The sequence below is a fragment of the Mustela nigripes genome, chromosome 6 (genome assembly GCF_022355385.1).
Source record: "Mustela nigripes isolate SB6536 chromosome 6, MUSNIG.SB6536, whole genome shotgun sequence".
NCBI lineage: Eukaryota > Metazoa > Chordata > Mammalia > Carnivora > Mustelidae > Mustela > Mustela nigripes.
In genome coordinates this window covers 20,831,836-20,852,903 of record NC_081562.1, presented here as the reverse complement: position 1 = coordinate 20,852,903, position 21,068 = coordinate 20,831,836, and the positions used below count along the sequence as shown (strand labels likewise).

The 21,068-nt window shown below is 34.6% G+C and overlaps 1 protein-coding gene across 3 annotated transcripts in view; it reads left to right on the top strand.

The window, feature by feature from the left end:
• Nucleotides 1-21,068, top strand: part of SCYL2 (SCY1 like pseudokinase 2) — a 59,614-nt gene that overhangs the window by 15,115 nt on the left and 23,431 nt on the right. For all 3 annotated transcript variants that reach the window (XM_059402271.1, XM_059402270.1, XM_059402269.1), the window contains exons 2-8: nt 836-1,040; nt 10,715-10,872; nt 14,004-14,148; nt 16,538-16,687; nt 18,709-18,930; nt 19,407-19,523; nt 20,115-20,240. In XM_059402271.1, the coding sequence (XP_059258254.1) occupies nt 864-1,040; nt 10,715-10,872; nt 14,004-14,148; nt 16,538-16,687; nt 18,709-18,930; nt 19,407-19,523; nt 20,115-20,240 (1,095 nt within the window). In that variant the 5' untranslated portion in view covers nt 836-863. The remainder of the gene's footprint in view (nt 1-835; nt 1,041-10,714; nt 10,873-14,003; nt 14,149-16,537; nt 16,688-18,708; nt 18,931-19,406; nt 19,524-20,114; nt 20,241-21,068) is intronic.

Below are 21,068 nucleotides of genomic sequence, written 5' to 3'. Positions count from 1 at the left end.
GTCAAGTGATTTCATAGTTCAATGTTAATTATTTAATTTATTTGTTATTATTATATGTTTTTATTTTTTTAAAGTTTATTCATTTTTTTAAAGTTAATCTTTACACCCAACATGGGGCTCGAATTCAGGACCCCAAGACCAAGAGTGACATACTCTTCTAAGCCAGCCAGGTGCTGCCAGTCAATTCACTATTAATTTCTTTACTAGTGAGTAAAAATTTTATAAAATATAAATTTATTGTTGAGTATAGCATTAGCTCCTTTCAGGTTTTCTTTTTTTTTTTTTTAATAAAATTTTATTTATTTGTCAGAGAGACAGAGAGAGAGCCTGTGCATGCTCAAGCAGGCAGAGGGAGAAGCAGGCTCCTGTCAAGCAAGGAGCCCAATGTGGGATTTGATCCCAGGACCCTGGGATCATCATCTGAGCCAAAGGCAGATGCTTAACCTACTGAGCCACCCAGGCATCCTGCTCCTTTCAGGTTTTATATGGTTGTTTTCAGCGTGAGGAAAGATTTAGACCCTGTACACCACTAAAATGTTGAGGGTCCATGTTATATAGTTGAACAACATTCATTTCAGTGTCAAGGGGGAATGTGTTTTTTCCTGGTCTGTAATAATTGAGGTAGAAAAAAACAGTTTGGTTCCTAGATCTAAATTTGGATTTTGGTGTGTTGGGTTCTTTGAAGACAAAACCAACATGTAGCTTTTATATATATAGGACTGTTTTGTTCACTGTTTGGGGTATATTAAGTTTTTCAGACTAAATAACGAATGTTAAGTGCCTAAACAAGTAAAAACAAATGATCAGTGCTTCCCTGTCCCCCCTGTGTTTCTAGGTAATTACAGCTACTCAGTATTGCAGCCATGGAGTCGATGCTTAATAAGTTGAAGAGTACTGTTACAAAAGTAACAGCTGATGTCACTAGTGCTGTAATGGGAAATCCTGTCACTAGAGAATTTGATGTTGGTCGACACATTGCCAGTGGTGGCAATGGGCTAGCTTGGAAAATTTTCAATGGCACAAAAAAGTCAACAAAACAGGTAAGTTTTGATTCACAGTCCATTTGGCAAAAACACACATGCTAATAAAGTACCATAATGCATTTTTATGTTACGAAATGCCAAAAGTAATGGGTTCTTCTCATTTCTATCTAATGAAGTCATAAAAAAATAAATGCTTTTAAACATGCCCTGAATCTCCTGGTTACAAATAACTTGTTTGCTGTATCATCCTATCTTATAATTTAATTTTGCTTACTTAATAAAATTAATGTGTCTGTTGAGCAAAGAAGCGTATTAGATTTGTATTTTTTTAATTTTTAAAAATTTTCTCTTTTTAAAGATTTTATTTATTTATTTGTCAGAGAGAGAGAGGGAGAGTGTGCAAGCAGGGGGAACAGCAGGCAGAGGGAGAAGCAGGCTCCCCACTGAGCAGGGAACCTAACGTGGGACTCGATCCCAGGACCCTGGGATCATGACCTGAGCTGAAGGCAGACACTTAACTGACTGTGCCATGCGCACATCCCACATATTAGATTTTTAGTGAAGTGTTTCTTTTAGAATAAATACTGTGTTCCTTTTCAAATTTGTCAATAAGTTATTGGCAAAATACTCCATTAAATTTTTCCAAAATTAAATACATTCTTATTTAGTGCATTCTTATTTTGTTTTATAGCCTTCTGGAAAAATAGACTTCTGTAACATTCTTTTTAGTTTTAATTATCAGAAGGGAGTACATTTGTGGAATAATAATGTGTTTTACAATATATTGATTTCAAAGTTATTTCAGAACTAACTGTTTTTTCAGTAGAGTCATTTGAATGAATTGTATTTTTATTTTATTTTTTTAATTTGATGTAAGAGACCAACAGATGGTTCTTAGAAATGTGGAGGATTGTTAGTGTTAAATTTTACTAATCATTTTCTATTGGAATTGTTAAGAACTGAAAAACCTCCAGGTTTAAAACCTCTGTAGAAATAGTGTTTTTTAAAAAGAAAAATCACTGTTTCCAAAAGTACTTTTATTTCTCTATAGGTGAAACATACAGATTATAAAATGTTTGGGATTAATTACACATATTTTCTAGTGACTCTGTCCTAGTCATACAGTTATGGATATCCATTACTTGTGACTTTTCCAAAGTCAGCTTATTTCCCAAACAGCAAGTATATTAAAGATTGAATTGGCTTTGGTTATTCTTTTATGAAGTAGGAATCTTGGTCTTGTGATAGATTGCTGGTATGTGGTTTGTACCTGACCTGTAAATCTTGTTTTTATTGTCATTTAGTTGGAAGTCTTTAAGTCCAGAGCCAATCTTTATTTTAAATGCTGATTGATTTGTCATTTTTGAACATTGTTTTCTCTCTCAATTCATCAAGAGCTCGAAAAATAAGTGATTTCTTAAATATTGAATACTTAAAAAGCCATTAATGAGGCCATGAAGTTATGTAAATGACCAACCTCTAACATTAGCTTTTATAATCAACTATATAACAGGAAAATGAAAGAACACCAAATGTACTAAATTTTGCATTATTTATTAAGGATGTAACATTATATGAGAAGTCCATATGCAGAAATTCTCTGATAATGTTGAAGCCTTTGTTGCTGTTTATAGAATGTGAAAACCAGGCACAAATAATAGGTAATTAGATTAGATATTGCACAATAATAGGTAATTAGATTAGATATTGCACAATAACCCACCATTTCTCAACTGCTGAATGCCAGAATTGGGTTCTCTTAGGAAACTACTATATTTTCCCCCCAAATTTATTGCTTTGTGGAACACGATAGTTTTGTAATATATCCGTGCTCTCTGTGGATACAGTTTTGAATCTTCTTTCTTTGCTTTTTTCAAACCTAAGGTGTCTGACCTGACTATCCTCTCTGGACTACTGGCTGATTCCTTGAGGAATAGCTAAGTCTTTAACCACCTTGGCATTGAAGCCTCATTTTAATTTTTCCCTTACTTGTAGTTTTAATTCTTTTTCCGTTATCTCATTTTTTAATAAAAGGAAATTAGGGAAAGTAGGTAATGTAGAACTGTGCTATCCACTATAGTAACCAAAAGCTACATATGCCTATTTAAATTAGTTAAAATTAAATTCATTTCCGTAGGTGCACTAGTCACCAATTCTAGGTTCCTTAGCTCTATGTGACTAGTATTACCATACTGGACAATGCACATATAGAACTTTTGATCATCACCGTAAGTTCAGTAGGACAATACTGATCTTAGAGAAACTAGAGGAAAAGTGGGAAAAGGATATTCTTCTTGGTCCTTTTTTTCCCCTTGCGTAAAGGGACACCGAGGGAGGGCATTTTTCTTAGCCTTCTCAGTCTTTCTTGATATAGCATACAGTGTACTTGATTGCATTTATGTTTATAGCATTTTATATGCTCTTAAATTTGACTTTGAGGTAACATCAGGCTAGGGACTTAACGTTAGGACCTGTCTCTCTGTGTACTTTTTTGCTAGGGTTATTTCAAGTTCATGGTAGTACATGATGAATTATAATTTTCAGATCATGTACAACTTTTGTCTTTTTTTTTTAGTGTAAATGTTTGAAAGCCTCTTAGGGGAGTGGAGTAGTAGTAAAAACACCCACAGACAGATGAAAAAAGTGCATATTTATGAAACCTGAAATGTAGCAAGATAAAAAGAATTGGGAAATAAAAATTTATTTGTGTGCCTGGTAACATCATTGTATCTGTTTGGATATCTGTATTGTTATTATTCTGGGTTTATGCTTCCAAAAACCAATTTCTGTTGTTTTTGTTTTTGAAAGACATTCTTTAAAGAAACATCTCCTAATGAGTAATTTATGAAAGTACAATTAAGAATTTCCAAGCCTTCAAGAGAAGTTTAAAGTTGTTTTTTTTTTAATAGTTAAATAGGGTGTTTAGGCCAGTTTTGTATACAAAATGAAGATTTTCAAAAGTTATTATTTGGGTAAACTTAAAACATATAAACATGTTGAAATGGATAGATCATTAATTATAGCCTATAAGCATTTGAAGCTACTATTTAGGCTTATGTATTATTTAGTTTGCCTTTTGAGTGTTTATTTAGAAGCAGCTCTTGGTTCCTAACTATTACTCTTTTTAGAATTTCAGTAGAGATGTTATAAGACATTTCAGGATGACATTTAGGGAATAAAAATTGTCTATTTAGTTTTTTAAATATAAACATATTTTTAAGAATGTGTAGAATAGTGCCTAGGTTGAGGAATGTTCACTCTGAGTACACCAGTGACCAACATCCAGATTAAGGAAACATTGCTAATACTCATCACACCTTTTCATAGTCATTACCTCTCCCCACCTTCTCTCCGGTGGTAACTACTATCCCGTCCTTTGACACTTTAGAGTAATTTTTCCTGCTTTTGAACCTTAGTTTGTTTGTATGTTTGTTTGTTTTTTTGTGTATGTGTTCCCTGTTTGTTTTTGAACTTCATTTAAATGAAATCATAGTATGTGTTGCTGTGTTTGGTTCCTTTTCCTTAAATGTATGTTCATGGGATACATCTGTGTTGCTGAACATAGTTTTTCTTTTCATTGAAATATGGGGTACTGGTATGAATATTATTGTACATGCCATTGGCATATATGGCACATATATTGGCATATATGACACATTATCTAGACATGGAGTTGCTTAGGTAGTAGTGTTTAAATTTGTTCAGTGCCAGTTTTTCCAGAGTGGTTGTATGAATGTATACTTCCATCAGCAGTTACAGTTTTTCACATTCATGCCAACCCTTTTTATAGTCTTTTTTTTTTTTTTTAAGGCATTCTGAGCAGAGGGTCTCCTTTTACTTATTTTTAATTTTTTATTGAACTCTAGTAGACACGCACAATGTTAGATTAGTTTCAGGTTTGCTACATAGTGGTTTGACAAGTCTCCTACATCTTGCTATGGGTCACCACAAATGTTATTTTAATCTTTTGTCACCACACAATGCTTTTACGCCATTGACTATATTCCCTGTGCTGTACCTTTTATCCCTTGATTTATTCATTCCATAACTGGAAGACTATATCTCCCACTCCCCTTTACCCATTTTGCCCATCTCTCCAACAGTCAGTTTGTTCTGTATTTTTGGGTCTGTTTCTGTTTTATGTTTGTTTATTCATTTTTTTGTTTTTTCAGATTCCACATATAAATAAAATCGTATGGTATTTGTCTTTCCCTGTCTGACTTACTTCCCTTGCCGTAGTACTTGCTAGGTCCATCCATGTTGTTGCAAATGGCACGATCTCAGGGTCTGTTTAATTTTTGAAAATTCAGTGAATTATTCATTACTCCTCTACCTCCTAAGCTTTTATAATGTCTGGTAGGTAATTAATTGCTGGGCGTAGAATTTATACTGCTGTGTTTCTGTTAGAGCTTTATAACTGACTTAGTCTTTCTACAGAGTAGTATGTTTAGGATTAAAAGGTATCTAAACATAGGTATTCTTTTCAAGCATATTCTTATTTCCATTGTAAAGAATATTTACTTTAGAGAGATTTCTTTATTTCTTTCTTTATTTATTTAAAAGATTTTATTTATTTATTTGACAGAGAGAGATCACAAGTAGGCCGAGAGGCAGGCAGAGAGAGAGAGAGAGGAGGAAGCAGGCTCCCTGCTGAGCAGAGAGCCAGATGCGGGACTCGATCCCAGGACCCTGAGATCATGACCTGAGCCGAAGGCAGCGGCTTAACCCACTGAGCCACCCAGGCGCCCCTACTTTAGAGAGATTTCTGAGATAAACATCCTTAATTGGATTTCATTAGCTTTTCTAATTTTTAAATTATACTTAATTTAAACAAGCCATGAAATGGAAATTTTTGGCCAAACTACCTATCTATATATATTAATCATAAGTGAGAAATGGTTGCTTTGTGTATATATCCTTTAAAAATTGAAGTACCATCACCTTATCTGTTAGATAGGAATATTATAACTATCAGGGCTGCTAATGTGTTTAAATAATTTGTAAGAACAGCAGTACATAAATAGAGTTTCTGTCCCACCTGTATACCTACCTTTTATTTCCTTTAGAGTAGAAGAATAATTCTACATTTTGAAATTTCTTTCAACTCTATTATGTCAAGTTAATAGATTTATTTTGGGGGAAGATTAAAAAAAAAGTGTATGTGTGGGTTTGTTTACTATCTGAACATTTATTTATTATATTAAGTATTTCTGTTTATCTTGACAGAAGATTCTGTTGCCAGGTGACTACTCTTCAAAATGAATTTTTTGAAAAAAGATTTTATTTATTTAATTGACAGAGGGAGAGAGATCACAAGTTGGCAGAAAAGCAGGCAGAGAGAGAGAGGGAAGCAGGCTCTCCACTGAGCAGAGAGCCTGATGTGGGGCTCAATCCCATGACCCTGGAATCATGACCGGAGCCGAAGGCAGGGGCTTCCTGGGATCATGACTGGAGCTGAAGGCAGAGGCTTAACCCACTGAGCCACCCAGGTGCCCCCAAAATGAATTTAACTTAACATTTATTAGTAGTCTTCTAGTTTGTGTCCCACATTTATGATTATTTTTTAATCTAGTTTTAGAATAGACTCCCCCCCCCCCCCCCCCCGCATAAATAGGGCAGCTGTAGTCTTATTTTGGCTTAAAAGTCAAATATGTTGGCCTGTTTCTTTTGCCCTAACTACTGCATAAGCTTTAAAACACCCCTAGTTAAATGGCTGTTCCTATGAGGATAATGAAGATTGATTTTTAAATTTATATAATAAATAACTGATATTCATTACTATAGCCACTCTACCAGATGTAGTCTTGGCCATGTCCCTTCCTTACTGCAAAAGCTACATTATGTTATCCAAATACCAGTATTCATGGGTGAGGCTTACTGATACTATGTAGGCAAAGGCATGATTAAATTATTATGAAAAGTATAATAAGGGGCGCCTGGGTGGCTCAGTGGTTTGGGCTGCTGCCTTCGGCTCGGGTCATGATCTCAGGGTCCTGGGATCGAGCACCGCATCGGGCTCTCTGCTCCGCAGGAAGCCTGCTTCCCTCTCTCTCTCTCTCTCTGCCTGCCTCTCTGCCTACTTGTGATCTCTGTCTGTCAAATAAATAAATAAAATCTTTAAAAAAAAAAAGTATAATAACAGTTTTAAATAAAAGAAACCATTATGCAAAGCTGAATGTGTTAGTCAAGTTGTTTAGGTCAATAATGATCATAGATTATCTTTAATAATTTTAAGGGGTATATCTTATTACCTCTCAATCTTCTAAACTTAATCTAAATAAAAATTTAGATTTTGTTTTTTATTGTTTTAGAAAAGGAACTTTTCCCAGAAATCACCTGAAAAATGAAGAGTGTGATGGTTGGCATTCATCATTATCAGTCATGAAAAGTCTATAAAATAGAGTTCCTGGAGAATATTTGTATCTCAGAAACCATTCCTGGTGGTTTTGAGGGATAGGTTAGTGAAGGTTATGATTACTATTAGGGAATCCCAGACATATCGGTATATATCTACTTAGATTTTTATTACTTAGACTGTTTTGTTTTCAGCAAGAGTTCAACTTTGAAGTAAGCAAAGTAGCTTTAAAAAGTTATAAATTAGACTTGTATCAAAAGGTAGTCTCCATTTTGACAAGTATTAGTTTTTAGAAGAATTTATTTTATAGCTATTTTTATTTAAAGATAGGTTATTGAGAAAACATACTTTTTAGTAGATAACTTTCTTTGCCAATGTATTTTAAAGACTATGAAGTGAATAAAAGAAAAATAGGGTGCCAAATACTCTTGCATTTTGTTTTAGTAATTTTTGTGTAAATAAGAGGCTTCAAATTTAATTAGAATTCACAGTTGACTCTTAAGTGCAAGATATTTTGGGTAATTGCACTACCTCACCTTTCTGTATATTTGAAAATCTTCATAAAAAGAATCAAAAAAGGTTTTAATTCAGGATGATAATGGAAAGCTTCCAGTAACTGCTTTTTTTTAAATTGACCACTAGGCAATAAACATCTGAATGTTGTCTAGGTATAGATCCTATAATGGATACAGAGACACTTAACTCATGGTTTCTTTCTTTCTTTCTATCTTTTTTTTTTTGGCAGGGGGTCATGGTTTCTTTTTTTAAAAAAGCTTATAATATATATGGGGTCAGGACTTTTACACAAGTGATATGTGTTAGCAGTGGGTAGTGAAGTAGTAGAAGGAAAACATAAATTAAAAGATGATAGTCTAGGGCGCCTGGGTGGCTCATTGGGTTAAAGCCTCTGCCTTTGGCTCAGGTCATGATCCCAGGATCCTGGGATCGAGCCCCGAGTTGGGCTCTCTGCTCAGCAGGGAGCCTGCTTTCTCCTCTCTCTCTCTCTCTCTCTGCCTGCCTCTCTGCCTACTTGTGATCTCTGTCCAATAAATAAATAAAATCTTTAAAAAAAAATAAAAGATGATAGTCTGTTTTGAGGCGCAGGCTAAGAGTTTTTAGGAAGTCATTATGAGGTCTGAGGTTAGTCACAACTTTGTTGAAATTGGTTAATTTTAATTAAACTGCAACAAAGAAAACTCTTTTTAAGATGGTTGATAATTGATCTATGTAGAAATCTTTTATCTGTGACTTAAAATATTAAATAAATATCTGAGAGAGAGAATTTTATATTGTTTCTTTTTCTTTATGAACTATAGTGTTTTTCCTTAAGAGTGGTGAAATTGCAAAAGCTCAAAAACCATTTCAAGTGATTTTTTTTTTTTTTAAGGACTCAAGGCATCTTGAAAAAATAAACACATTTAAATTAGATGCATATATAAAATGTGTTGTAGCAGAATGCTTACTAAAATAAGGTTATGAGCTTTAATAGTGAGATAGGAACTTGAACTTCTAGGTCTTTGTTTTTTAGTTCAAATTAATATTACATAACACTCTTAGCTCTTGATAGTCCTGTGTCACATAGATGATCAAAAGAGCTAAGATTATGAAAAAAAAAAAAAAAAACAGCTGAGATGATATATTTATACATGGATGTTATTTAAATCTCTCAATGATTATTTTCCTGAAGACATATATTATGTTTTACTGGGGTCCTCTGTATTTATTGTCCCTGTATTATTTCTGGGGAGACAGCATGGGTATTGGCTAAGCCTGTGGTCCTCAGAGTTAAAATGATTGTATTTGAATCTTGATCTCACCAGTTGTGGGATTTTAGATAATACATATACCTTTTCCACAGGATCCTCATCTCTGTATTAAGGTCATAACTTATCTTGTAGGATTGCTATGAGGAATGAAATGATTCCTTAAAATTTTACAAGTGATTTGGAAATGGGATGTTCAAGTTGAGTTATTATCTAGTCTCTTTGTTATCTTTCACTTTTCAGAGACTTAATCCTCTAAAATCCTTAACTTACTTATATACATATAAGGAGCTCCAACTTCAAACAGGTTGTGTTTGAGAAATGTATTGGTTTGGGATTCTGCAGTGAATCTCTGTTAGGTAATTAGGTAGCCAGACTAACTTGTGAAAAACAATCCTAATGTAGTACAGAAATAATAAGAGAATGAGAAAGTGGAAAAATACTGTCTTGGATATTGATAGTTGAGTAGTAGTAGGTTTGAATTAGAGGCTTTTGAAACATACTTTTATAAAATTCATACTTTCATAAAAAGTCATTCAAAATCTTTCAAGGAAGTTTGAAAGGTTAGCATTGATTCTTTGTAAATTTTGCTTCCAGCTTTATCATTTTTCTTTCCATCGATGATGGAAATCTAGCATCACTGATGTGTTCCACATACATCAACTATCAATGCAGCTATTTTTTGATTGATTTATTTAGATTGGGTAACTGGACAGGAACTATTTTTCCTTGGGTAACAGAGAAAATGAAAGGAAGTAGAGAGTAAGGAGGATGTGTGCTTTGATAAGTAAGTGTGAATGATTCTTAGAGAGAGAACACTGGGAGAGCAGCTTCTGTTACTGGGACCATTCATTACTAGTTACTGCCCATAATAAGAGAGGGACAGGCTGGAAGGAAAGAGTGAGTATAGGTTATTCATATGTAGAAGTTGCTTACAACATGGGCTTTTGTATAAATAGGCACTCCTTGACACAAGTGATATGTGCCAACTTTTCGTTCAAAAAATGATTCAGGATTTTGTAGGGTAGGGTTATCAGGTTATCCAGCATTATCATTATGAATAACATTTTGAATTTTTAAACATTTTAACTTTTTTTGAATTCTGGTTAGTAAGATTGCTACACAGGGTACGGCACATTACATACACCTTGTGTGTATCAGAGTTCAAAGACGGAGATTTTCCTATGTTCTCCTTAGATAGGGCTCCAGGTCTCATACTTTTAAAAATATTTAGATTTACTAATCATGAAGAAACCAACTTTTTGATATCAGAAAAGTATTACAATGGTGCTATAATTTCCATGACAGATTAGATTGTAGTGGTAGATTATTGTGACACTTGAATAAAATTTTCTTACTCTTGGGGCGCCTGGGTTGCTCAGTGGTTTAAGCCGCTGCCTTCGGCTTGGGTTGTGATCTCAGGGTCCTGGGATCTAGCCCTGCATCAGGCTCTCTGCTCAGCGGGGAGCCTGCTTCCTCCTCTCTCTCTCTGCCTGCCTCTCTGCCTACTTGTGATCTCTCTCTGTCAAGTAAATAAATAAAATCTTAAAAAAAATTTTTTTTCTTACTCTTGTATATTTTGATTAAAATTAGATGCACAATTCTTTCATTAGGAAGTGGCTGTTTTTGTCTTTGATAAAAAGCTGATTGACAAATATCAAAAATTTGAAAAGGATCAAATCATTGATTCTCTAAAACGAGGAGTCCAGCAGTTAACTCGACTACGACACCCTCGACTTCTTACTGTCCAGCATCCTTTAGAAGAATCCAGGTAAGTTTTTATAAAGACTTACATAAAAGACTTGTTGAACAAATATTTAATAATTGTATGTTTCAGTTCTGTCTGTGGAGCATACTGGCAGTGAAAAATTCTTAGAATTTTCCTTCAGCCAGGATGCTTTTATCTTCTTATATATCGGATTTCTGTATATTTTGAAATCTTCAGTAACCCGCTGTCACTTACCTTCTCCCCCAAGAGCACAAGTTACTTTCTTTCAACCTAAAAGAAAAAAAAATTTACTGTGAAAACTGTATTAAATACTTTACATTTGCTTAACTCATTTCATTAACTCAGTTCTCACAATTACATGGGAGAACTAAGGATGTTCTTAAGTCACATAGTTATGGCACCTTGATTTCTGAGCCCATTTTTTTTTATTCTAGTATACCATGGTGTTCCTACTCAGAAATATGACCATAAATCTTTTATGATGTTAATATGTTTATTGTTCTTCTTTTCATGAATAAACCCAAAAGAAGAGTATAGTTGTTGACTCTTCTGTAACATTCATTATTGTGAACTCTGCCCCAAAGTGGATACGTTTTGTTTGCTATACTTGTTCTGAGCTTTTCAAACAATGCTGTTTCCTCTGCAGTGTTTTCTTTCAGTGTCTACAATGTCACCTATCAGAATCCTACCCATCTTTGTTATTTTAACTTGTATCAATGTGTCTTATATTTCCTTATTACTTTTCAAGTCTCTTGAGGGGAGAAGCTGTCCCTACAACTTCTTTTATAGTAATTTAAATATTATAGAACTAGGGATTTATTGGCAATCATTAAGAGAGACAATTCAAATATTACTTTAAGGCATTTTCATTATTAAGTTGTAAACTTATAAAATGAATAGAAGTAGGACAACTATAGGGAAGGAAAAAATGACTTCCAGTTTTTAATGAGTTAATAAGGTAGAAATAACACTGGAATTCTCCAAAAGAATTGTGCTGTAGTAAAGTCATCCATCTACTCTGAAAGGTCAGAGTTGGTGATGCGTATTGAGGGTAACATGGAGGCAATAATCAAAACCATGAAAATAAGAGTTTTGCAAGAGCATGAGTCGAAAGAACAGAGTACTGCAGAAGAACTTGAAATGTAGAGGGAAAAGAAGAGTCGGAAAGAAACCAGCAAGGTGGAGAATAGGCAGCTGAATGCATGGAAGCTAAAGGAGGAGAAGGGACCCACTAACACTGAGGACCACTAAGGAAAAAGAAAATAAGGACCGAGAAGAGTTCATTACATTTGACTAGTGAGAGGTTGTTACTGATCTTAATAGTATCAGTAGTAGGATGGTGGTTTGGAGGCTAGAAAATAGATACCAAGGAGACTAGCAGAGAAGACTTCATTATGTGAATAAAGTCCCAGAGGAGGAACTCAAAGGAAATTAGAGGATGATAGTTTAATCACTAATATGCTGAGGTGAAGTTTAGGGAAATGAGGTCATTCATGTTAGATGAACTTTATGCTTTTTATAAGTAGAAAGTGGATAATAGGTAAGTAGTGGGTAAAGGGGGGGCCATGGAATGAGGAGCTAGGAAGAGGACTATAAAGGAATGCTCTGGAATGTTGAAAAAAAGAGCAAGGTTAAAATAAACTATGTGACTTAACACTGTGAATTTAAAAAGGCATGGACTTTCTATTCTTTCCTTGTGCTTATGACATAAGCAAGAGAGTAAAAAAAAAACTTATAGTGGTTATTACAGGGTTAGTAGGGGTTTGCTTGGCAAAGGATAATTAGAGTGATGTTTATTGTGATAGTTGGGAGAAGAAGGAATTAAATACATATGGTCAGGACTGAATACTTGCTATTTTGTTAATAAAGGTGTTGGGGAGCTAGATTTGGTGGAGGTAGTAAAGGGGTGGAGGATAATGGCTAGTAAGTAGCTGCGGTTGGGGAAGTGGTTCTTGAGAGGAGGATATAGCCCTTTGGTATGTGACTGTAATGGTGATGGGAGTGAATATTCATGAAAGATAAGAGGGCTTCCAGCTGGGGGAGTAATAATATGGATAGTGATGTGGCCAAGGATGATGCTGGGATAAGTACAGAGAGGAAAAAAATAGGAGTAGCTCAAATACATGAGTCTTGGGAATTACAGAGTACTGTAGAAAAAACTGCAGAGTATTTGATCAGTTTTCCTCCAGTACAGTTCAGCAAATGGAAACCTGGTTGTCCACTGTGTTTATGAGCTTGGTGAGGGAGTAAAGAACAAGGTAGCACCTTTGTTGATGACTGAGCAGGTGTAATAACTCTCCCTCAGCCTAAGCAGCTCTGTCTTAATCTTTCATGTGTATTCAGCTTCTGCATCTGCTTTCATTTGAAAACTGGGTTCAAGGTGGTGGACAGATGAAACAGCAAAAGGTATACTTGCCATTAAACAGTTACAGTCCAGGTGCAGAGTGTTGGCCTAGCTTTGTTACCACAGTACCTTGTATGTCGTTCATTGCCAGAGCCTAAATAAGCCCAGAGCATAAAATGTTAAGACTTGAATCTCAAACACTTGGTAATAATAATAGCAGCAGTAAAGATTTATTAAGTTTCCATGCTAGTGACTCTGCTGTGTACCTTACCTTCATTATCTCCTTTGATGTTCACAGTTACCCTTCAGGGTGGTTTTTTATCACCATTTTACAAATGGGCAAAGTGAGGCTCAGAGTTAAGGTGTCCGACTCACCTAGTCAGGGAGTAGTGATGCTGGGACTTTGGGAGTTTTTCAGAGCCTGAGCTCTTTATGAGTAAAGCCTACTCAGTGTTGGGATCTAACATTTTCTGAATTTCTCAATATTCTTACACATCAAAGAGCAGTAATTTAAAAATATAAAAGCTGTGACACCTTTTAAAATTATATATAAAAAAGGGTAAAGCAAAACTGCTCTGATTGAAGTAGTTGCAGGGGACCTAGTGCTGTGCTCTGTGCCTCTTTCTGTCTCCTCTTGCTCTCTAGAGGGGTCTGGGAAATCTGTAGGTTCCCTTGAGTACATTCTGAAAATGGTGGTTTAAATGTTACATTGATGCTGAAAACAAATCTAAGTCTACCTTTTTGTTGACTATGAATATTTTATGTATATTTGATTTTGATAATGTGGAAAAAAATGATGGTAAATAACTCTTTTTCTTTTTTAAAACAGGGATTGCTTAGCGTTTTGTACAGAACCGGTTTTTGCCAGCTTAGCCAATGTTTTAGGTAACTGGGAAAATCTACCTTCCCCTGTACCTCCAGACATTAAGGATTATAACCTTTATGATGTAGAAACTAAATATGGTTTGCTACAGGTATGTATTTTTATTTACCACGTGAAAAGAGTTTTATCCTTCAAAATTGTTTTTGGCTGTTTAAAACTTATTAGCAGTATCAACTGTTTTATGTAAACCTTTGGATCCTCTCAATAATTTAAAAATTATTTCTATGCTCTGCAGTTTTTCTACAGTTTATTGTTAGGTTTAAATTATATTTTAAATTTTTGAAACATAACATTGATAACCTTTGTAGAAGGGTACCTACTGGTTGATGGGTTGGTTCCCTTTCGAGTTCTTTGAGTGAATGCATTTCATAAATAAAATATTAAGTTGAAATACTAATGTATTTAATAAAAAATAAAAATTACATCTTTAAGGAAGTTATTTAATAGGTATCAAGAGATCTTGTTAGACTTTTCATATATGTCCACTTTTTCTCTCTTTTTTTTCTTTAAGATTTTTTTTTTTTTTAATTTATTTGACAGACAGAGATCACAAGTAGGCAGAGAGGCAGGCAGAGAGAGGGCAGGGAGAGGTGTGGGGAGCAGGGGTGGAGCAGCCTCCTCACTGAGCAGAGAGCCCAGTGTGGCCTCTATCCCAGGACCTTGAGATCATGACCTGAGCTGAAGGCAGAGGCTTTAACTCACTGAGCCACCCAGTGCCCTCTGTCCACTTTTTCTGATTTTCTTTTCCCTGCCTACCAAAATATCTTCAGGTCTATAGAGTAAATTTATACAGTAGATTCTTAGTTCCATTGCGGACAGAGATAATTTTATCTATTGTTTTTCAACAGCTTTGTTAAGCTGTTAATTAACATACAAGAAATTTCACATACAATAAACTTTGGCTTGATTATTTGTTTTTTTGGTTGTTAAGTTTGAGAAGGTCTTTATAGAACTTTGATACCAGCCCTTTATTTCTAGTGTCATTTGCAAATATCTTCTCTCATTCTGTGGGTTGCCTCTGTTTTGTTGATGGTTTCCTTTGCGGTACAGAAGCTTTTCATCTTGATGAAGTCCCAAAAGTTCATTTTTGCCTTTGTTTCTGTTGCCTTTGGAGACGAGTCTAGTAGGAAATTGCTGTGGCCGAGGTCAGCAAGGTTTTGTCCTCTAGGATTTTGATGGATCCCTATCACACATTTAGGTCTTCTGTTCATTCAGAGTCTATTTTTGTGTATGGTGTAAGGAAATGGTTCAGTTTCATTCTCTGCATATGACTGTCCAATTTTCCCAGCATCATTTGTTGAAGAGATTGTCTTTTCTCCATTGGATATTCTTTCCTGCTTTGTCAAAGATTAGTTGACCACAGAGTTGAGGATCCACTTCTGGGTTCTCTATTCTGTTTAACTGATCTGTGTGTCTGTTTTGGGCCAGTATATACTGTCTTGGTGATTACGGTTTTGTAATAGAGCTTGAAATCAGGCAACGTGTTGCCCCCAGATTTTTCTTTTTCAACATTTCCTTGGCGACTTGGTCTTTTCTGGTTCCATACAAATTTTAGGATTGTTTGTTCCAGCTTTTTGAAAACTATCATTGGTATTTTGATCAGCATGGTGTTGAAAATATAGATTGCTCTGGGTAGCATAGACATTTTAACAATGCGTATTCTAATTCATGAGTGTGGAATATTTTTCCATCTTTTTGTGTCATCTTCAGTTTCTTTTGTAAGTGTTCTCTAAAGTCTAGAATATAGATCCTTTACATCTTTGATTAGGTTTATTCCAAGCTATCTTTTGTTTTTTGATGCTATTGTAAATGGAATCGATTCTTTAATTTCCCTTTCTCCATTTTCATTGTTCGTGTATAAGGAAGCAACTGATTTCTGTGCATTGATTTTGTATCCTGCCACATTACTGAATTGCTTTATGAGTTCTAGTAATTTGGGGGCAGAGTCTTTTGGGTTTTCCACATAAAGTATCGTGTCATCTGCAAAGAGAGAATTTGACTTCTTTGCCAATTTGAATACCTTTTATTTCTTTCTCTTTTTTTTGTCTGATTGCTGACGCTGGCCTTCTAGTACTATGTTGAACAATAGTGGCAAGAGTGTGACAAGGAGTCCCTTGATATTTACTGTCTGTAACTTGGGAACTGAGATGCCTTCACATTTCAAACACAGAGACTAAATAAATTTGGATAGAAAAATGGTTTTAAAGTATCTTTGATTTTGCTTATCTGGCTTTGGAAAGAAACTTTAATAAAGAATTGTATTTTGGTTTTATAACTGGGTTTTTCCCACTAAAGCTTAGATCCTTGTAGCAACTGAGAATATCTACTCTTTTGCATTTATGATGAAATTTAATTTTTCCCTGACATATAAAAAAATCTTTTATTGTAAGAAGCAGCAATTATGATTTTAGAGACACTTTATTATTGTAATTGAAAGGAGTTTTATTTAATGTAAAAGTCTTTTTTCCCCCCAATTACAGGTTTCTGAAGGATTGTCATTTTTACATAGCAGTGTGAAAATGGTCCATGGAAATATTACACCTGAAAATATAATTTTGAATAAAAGTGGAGCCTGGAAGATAATGGGCTTTGATTTTTGTTTATCATCAACCAATCCTTCTGAGCAAGAGGTAATGAAGGTTTTAAGTCTTTTAATTTTTTTTTTTTTTTTTTTAAGATTTTAAGTAATCTCTACAGTCAAGGTGGGGGTCAGACTCACAACACTGAGATCAAGAGTTGCATGCTCTACTGATTGAGCCACCCAGGGGCCTTAGTCTTCTAATATTTTTAAGGCTGTGGAAATTTGTGATGCATCCGGAATGGACTAGAGAATTTGCAAGTCTGATAAATGTGTCGAAATAGGCTACCTGGTACAATGTATGTTTAAATGTGCAGCCTTACAGAAAATTTCTTTTTTTTTTTTTGAAGATTTTATTTATTTATTTGACAGATAGAGATCACAAGTGGGTAGAGAGGCAGGCAGAGAGAGAGAGAGGAAAGCAGGCTCCCTGCCTACCAGAGAGCCCAATATGGGACTCGATCCCAGAACCCTGAGATCATTACCTGAGCCGAAGGCAGCGGCTTAACCCACTGAGCCACCCAGGCGCCCCTTACGGAAAATTTCTAATGTTCATTTTACCTAACAGTATTCTTTAGCTAGTTAATTCCACAGTAGTATTACTTGATTAAAGGATGCTAGAGTTAAACAAATTTGAGAACTATTGGGTTAAGTAGGCTTTTTCCCTCCTGATATCAAATACACTAACAAAGTGAATCTCTAGCAGTGTTTTCCCAACATTGGACCACAGAATCTTTAGGGAGCATGATAACTACAGTAGCAGTGATAATAAGAACTAACATTTACTGAAGTACTTTTCTAACAAAGCACTTTTTAATGTAAAGAACTAACATTTACTGAAGTACTTTTCTTTTCTTTTCTTTTTTTTTTTTAAAGATTTTATTTATTTATTTGACAGAGAGAGATCACAAGTAGGCAGAGAGTCAGGCAGAGAGAGAGAGGAGGAAGCAGGCTCCCTGCTGAGCAGAGAGCCCGATGCGGGACTCGATCCCAGGACCCTGAGATCATGACCTGAGCCAAAGGCAGCGGCTTAACCCACTGAGCCACCCAGGCGCCCCTTACTGAAGTACTTTTCTAACAAAGCACTTTTAAATGTATTTACTTATTTAATCCTCACCACAATCCATGAGATACGGGAATAATATAGATGGGTAAGTTAGGCTCATAGAATAAAATAATGTACCTAAGTATAGGCAGGTGGTTAAGTGGTAGAGGTAGAATTTGAACCTGTTCTCTCTGGTTCTAAAGCACCTATTATATAGTGATTATGATATCTCTGGCTATTTATACTTGGGAAAATAATGCAATATTTCTAGTTTTTAATATATGTATGTAGTTAAAGGCACCATGATTTGATCTTAAAATAGATTTGTAATTTAAGTAAATAACTTTTAAGGGAAGGAGAAAGAATTAGTATTGGTTTGGTATAGAATGGGTCGGATACTGTGTTAGGTCCATTTTTTTCTGTACATTTGTTTAATTTTACAACAACCTTTTGAACCTGTTAACTAAATCACACAGCTAGTTAGTGAAAGAACAAGGTTTCAAATAATAATCCGGGTCCATAAAACTTGAAGCCTATGTATCATAAAACATAGGCTATACCTTTTCATATTCATACTGAATCTTATGGTGATAATTTGTCTTCTGGGAGAGAACTCCAATAATCCGAAGGTTTCAAGAGTTCTTTTTATAAAAAAAAAATTATTTATTTTGAGAGATAGTGGGTGAGCAGAGGGGCAAAGGCAGAGGAAGAGAATCAGTCCCAAGAGGCTCCATTTGCAGGGCTTGATCTCAGGACCCTGAGATCACGACCTGAGCCGAAATCAAGAGTCAGACGCTCAATTTACTGAGCCACCCAGACACCCAGGTTGCAAGAGTTCTTATTCACTAATTTGTTTAGTGCCCTTTCCAGATTTGAGAATTTGAAAATTTTAAGATTGAAGGTGGTGATGATATTTTTACTTCCATGACTGAATATGAAGTTAAAACTAGGTTGCTACTGCTTGATAGTGTTTTTTGGTTTAATTTGAAATATTTAATCTATATAATCTTTTTTCTGTCTTCTTATAGCCTAAGTTTCCTTGTAAAGAATGGGACCCGAATTTACCATCATTGTGTCTTCCAAATCCTGAATATTTGGCTCCTGAATACATACTTTCTGTGAGCTGTGAAGCAGCCAGTGATATGTACTCACTAGGAACTGTCATGTATGCTGTATTTAATAAAGGGAAACCCATATTTGAAGTTAACAAGCAAGATATTTACAAGAGTTTTAGTAGGCAGTTGGATCAGGTAATTTGCCATAATATATATGTATACATATATATATATATATATATATATATATATATATATAATTGCTTGCATTGAAAGTATTAAATGTTTCTTTGATTTAAAAAAACAAGTTCAGAAAATTCTCTAAGATGATGTCTCATATTTTAAGTTTACATAAAATCAGCTTAACAAAAGTAATTTTGTAAATAATGAGGATTAATGTTTGATACCACAGCTTTAATTGTGGCTTTTATTTACTACTAAAATATGATCTAAAATGCTGGGCATTTGTTTCAGTATATATAAACAATTTCAGGTATTGAGGATAAGTGTTTTGGTTATCTTGCCACAGAATTAGCAGTTTGTTCACTGTAACATATTTTTGAGTGAATTTCAAAAAGTTTTTAAAAATAGACTATTGACTATTGACTATAAATGTATTATGTTCTTGCGTATTTTATATTCATATTTAATATTATCACTCTTTTAAATAGTTGAGTCGTTTAGGATCTAGTTCACTTTCAAATATACCTGAGGAAGTCCGTGAACATGTAAAACTACTCTTAAATGTCACTCCAACTGTAAGACCAGATGCAGATCAAATGACAAAGGTGAGTACACATGAATTCGTGCCTCAGGTAGGGGGACAATGAGTTAAAGTAAATTAAGTGCTTCTAAAGCAAGATTTAGCCAGATAGAGTCCCCAGATAGCATCTTTATCTTTGAGAATGTTAAATATTCAACTTCTTTTAATTTTAAGCAGTTAAATAATTTAGGTGTATAACTGCTCTGATATAAATAAAATTAAGATTTCAAATAATCAGAGTCTTAACAGTCATCTAGGTATAGAAATTTGGGACACAAGAATTTATGAGCCTCTAATCTATTCATGTAACTATGGATTTTAATAGAGGAATAGTACTCTTTATGCCTTCAAGATATTTTACTTAATCTTTCAGTATTTACTAGTTAGGTAAAGAAAATGTTACTGCCCAGCTAACTTACAAGTAGTGACTGAGAATTTAAAGTTGAGAGGCAATTTGGTTATTACTTCCTTATTTTTATTTTTATAATTAGAATTATTAAGTGATCTTTAGCATTTTGCTAAATGTTTTTGAATATTTGTTTTACTATATTATAGCAGTTTCAGGTTTGAGAAATACTTTAATAGTTATCAAAATAATTTTATTTCCTGTTTTTAGATTCCCTTCTTTGATGATGTTGGTGCAGTAACACTGCAGTATTTTGATACCTTATTCCAAAGAGATAATCTTCAGAAATCACAGTTTTTCAAAGGACTGCCAAAAGTCCTCCCAAAACTGCCCAAGGTTTGTTGTTGATCACTTTTTATTATAATCAGGATTTACTATAGTAACTCTTCCAGAGAAATAAATGTAATTTTTGCTTTAGGTGCATAAATGACTATGGAAGGCTGCAGACTGAACCTGAAAGTTTAGTGGACCTTTTTCTCAGGGCCCCAAAATAATGTAATAAATTAGATAGATAAGAAAATTAGCAGAGTACTACCTATGCAAAGATAGTACCTGGACATTAAATGTCAGAAGAGAAGTCCATAAGCTGTCATTGTGGAGATCAGTGCCTCACCAGCAATTAAGCGGTACATCTGTATTGTCACTAGCCTCTCCTATGCCTTTAAGTTACCTTTTCTGACTTATTATATCATGAGTGTATTCTAGTATAAAAAATGTTGGTGAATGCCTTAGAAGTCTGTGGTTGGAAATCTGGTGATTCCTGGTTACAAAAATATCTCCAGTGTTTAATCTGTCAGATACTCATTGATTATGCACTGTTGGTCTAGCCCTTTACTTAGATGCTATGTAGATAAAAAAAAAAAGGAATCAAAATATTCTTGCTCTCCAAGACTCAGAGTATGTGTAGATAGAGTTAACAATACAGAACAGTGTTTAAATGTTTGGTATGAATCATAAGTAATGAAGAGGAGAGACATACTAGTGAAGACTAATGAGAGAAGTTTTCGTAAAGGAGTGGTGACCATATGTCCCCTTTTATCTGTAACATTCCCAAGTTATTTCTTTTGTGCTGACATAGTTAGTCGGAGCACCCCATTTTACTCTCAACAATGTCCCAGTTTCAACCATAAATTATATGGTCATCTTCCTCAAAGGGACTGGAGG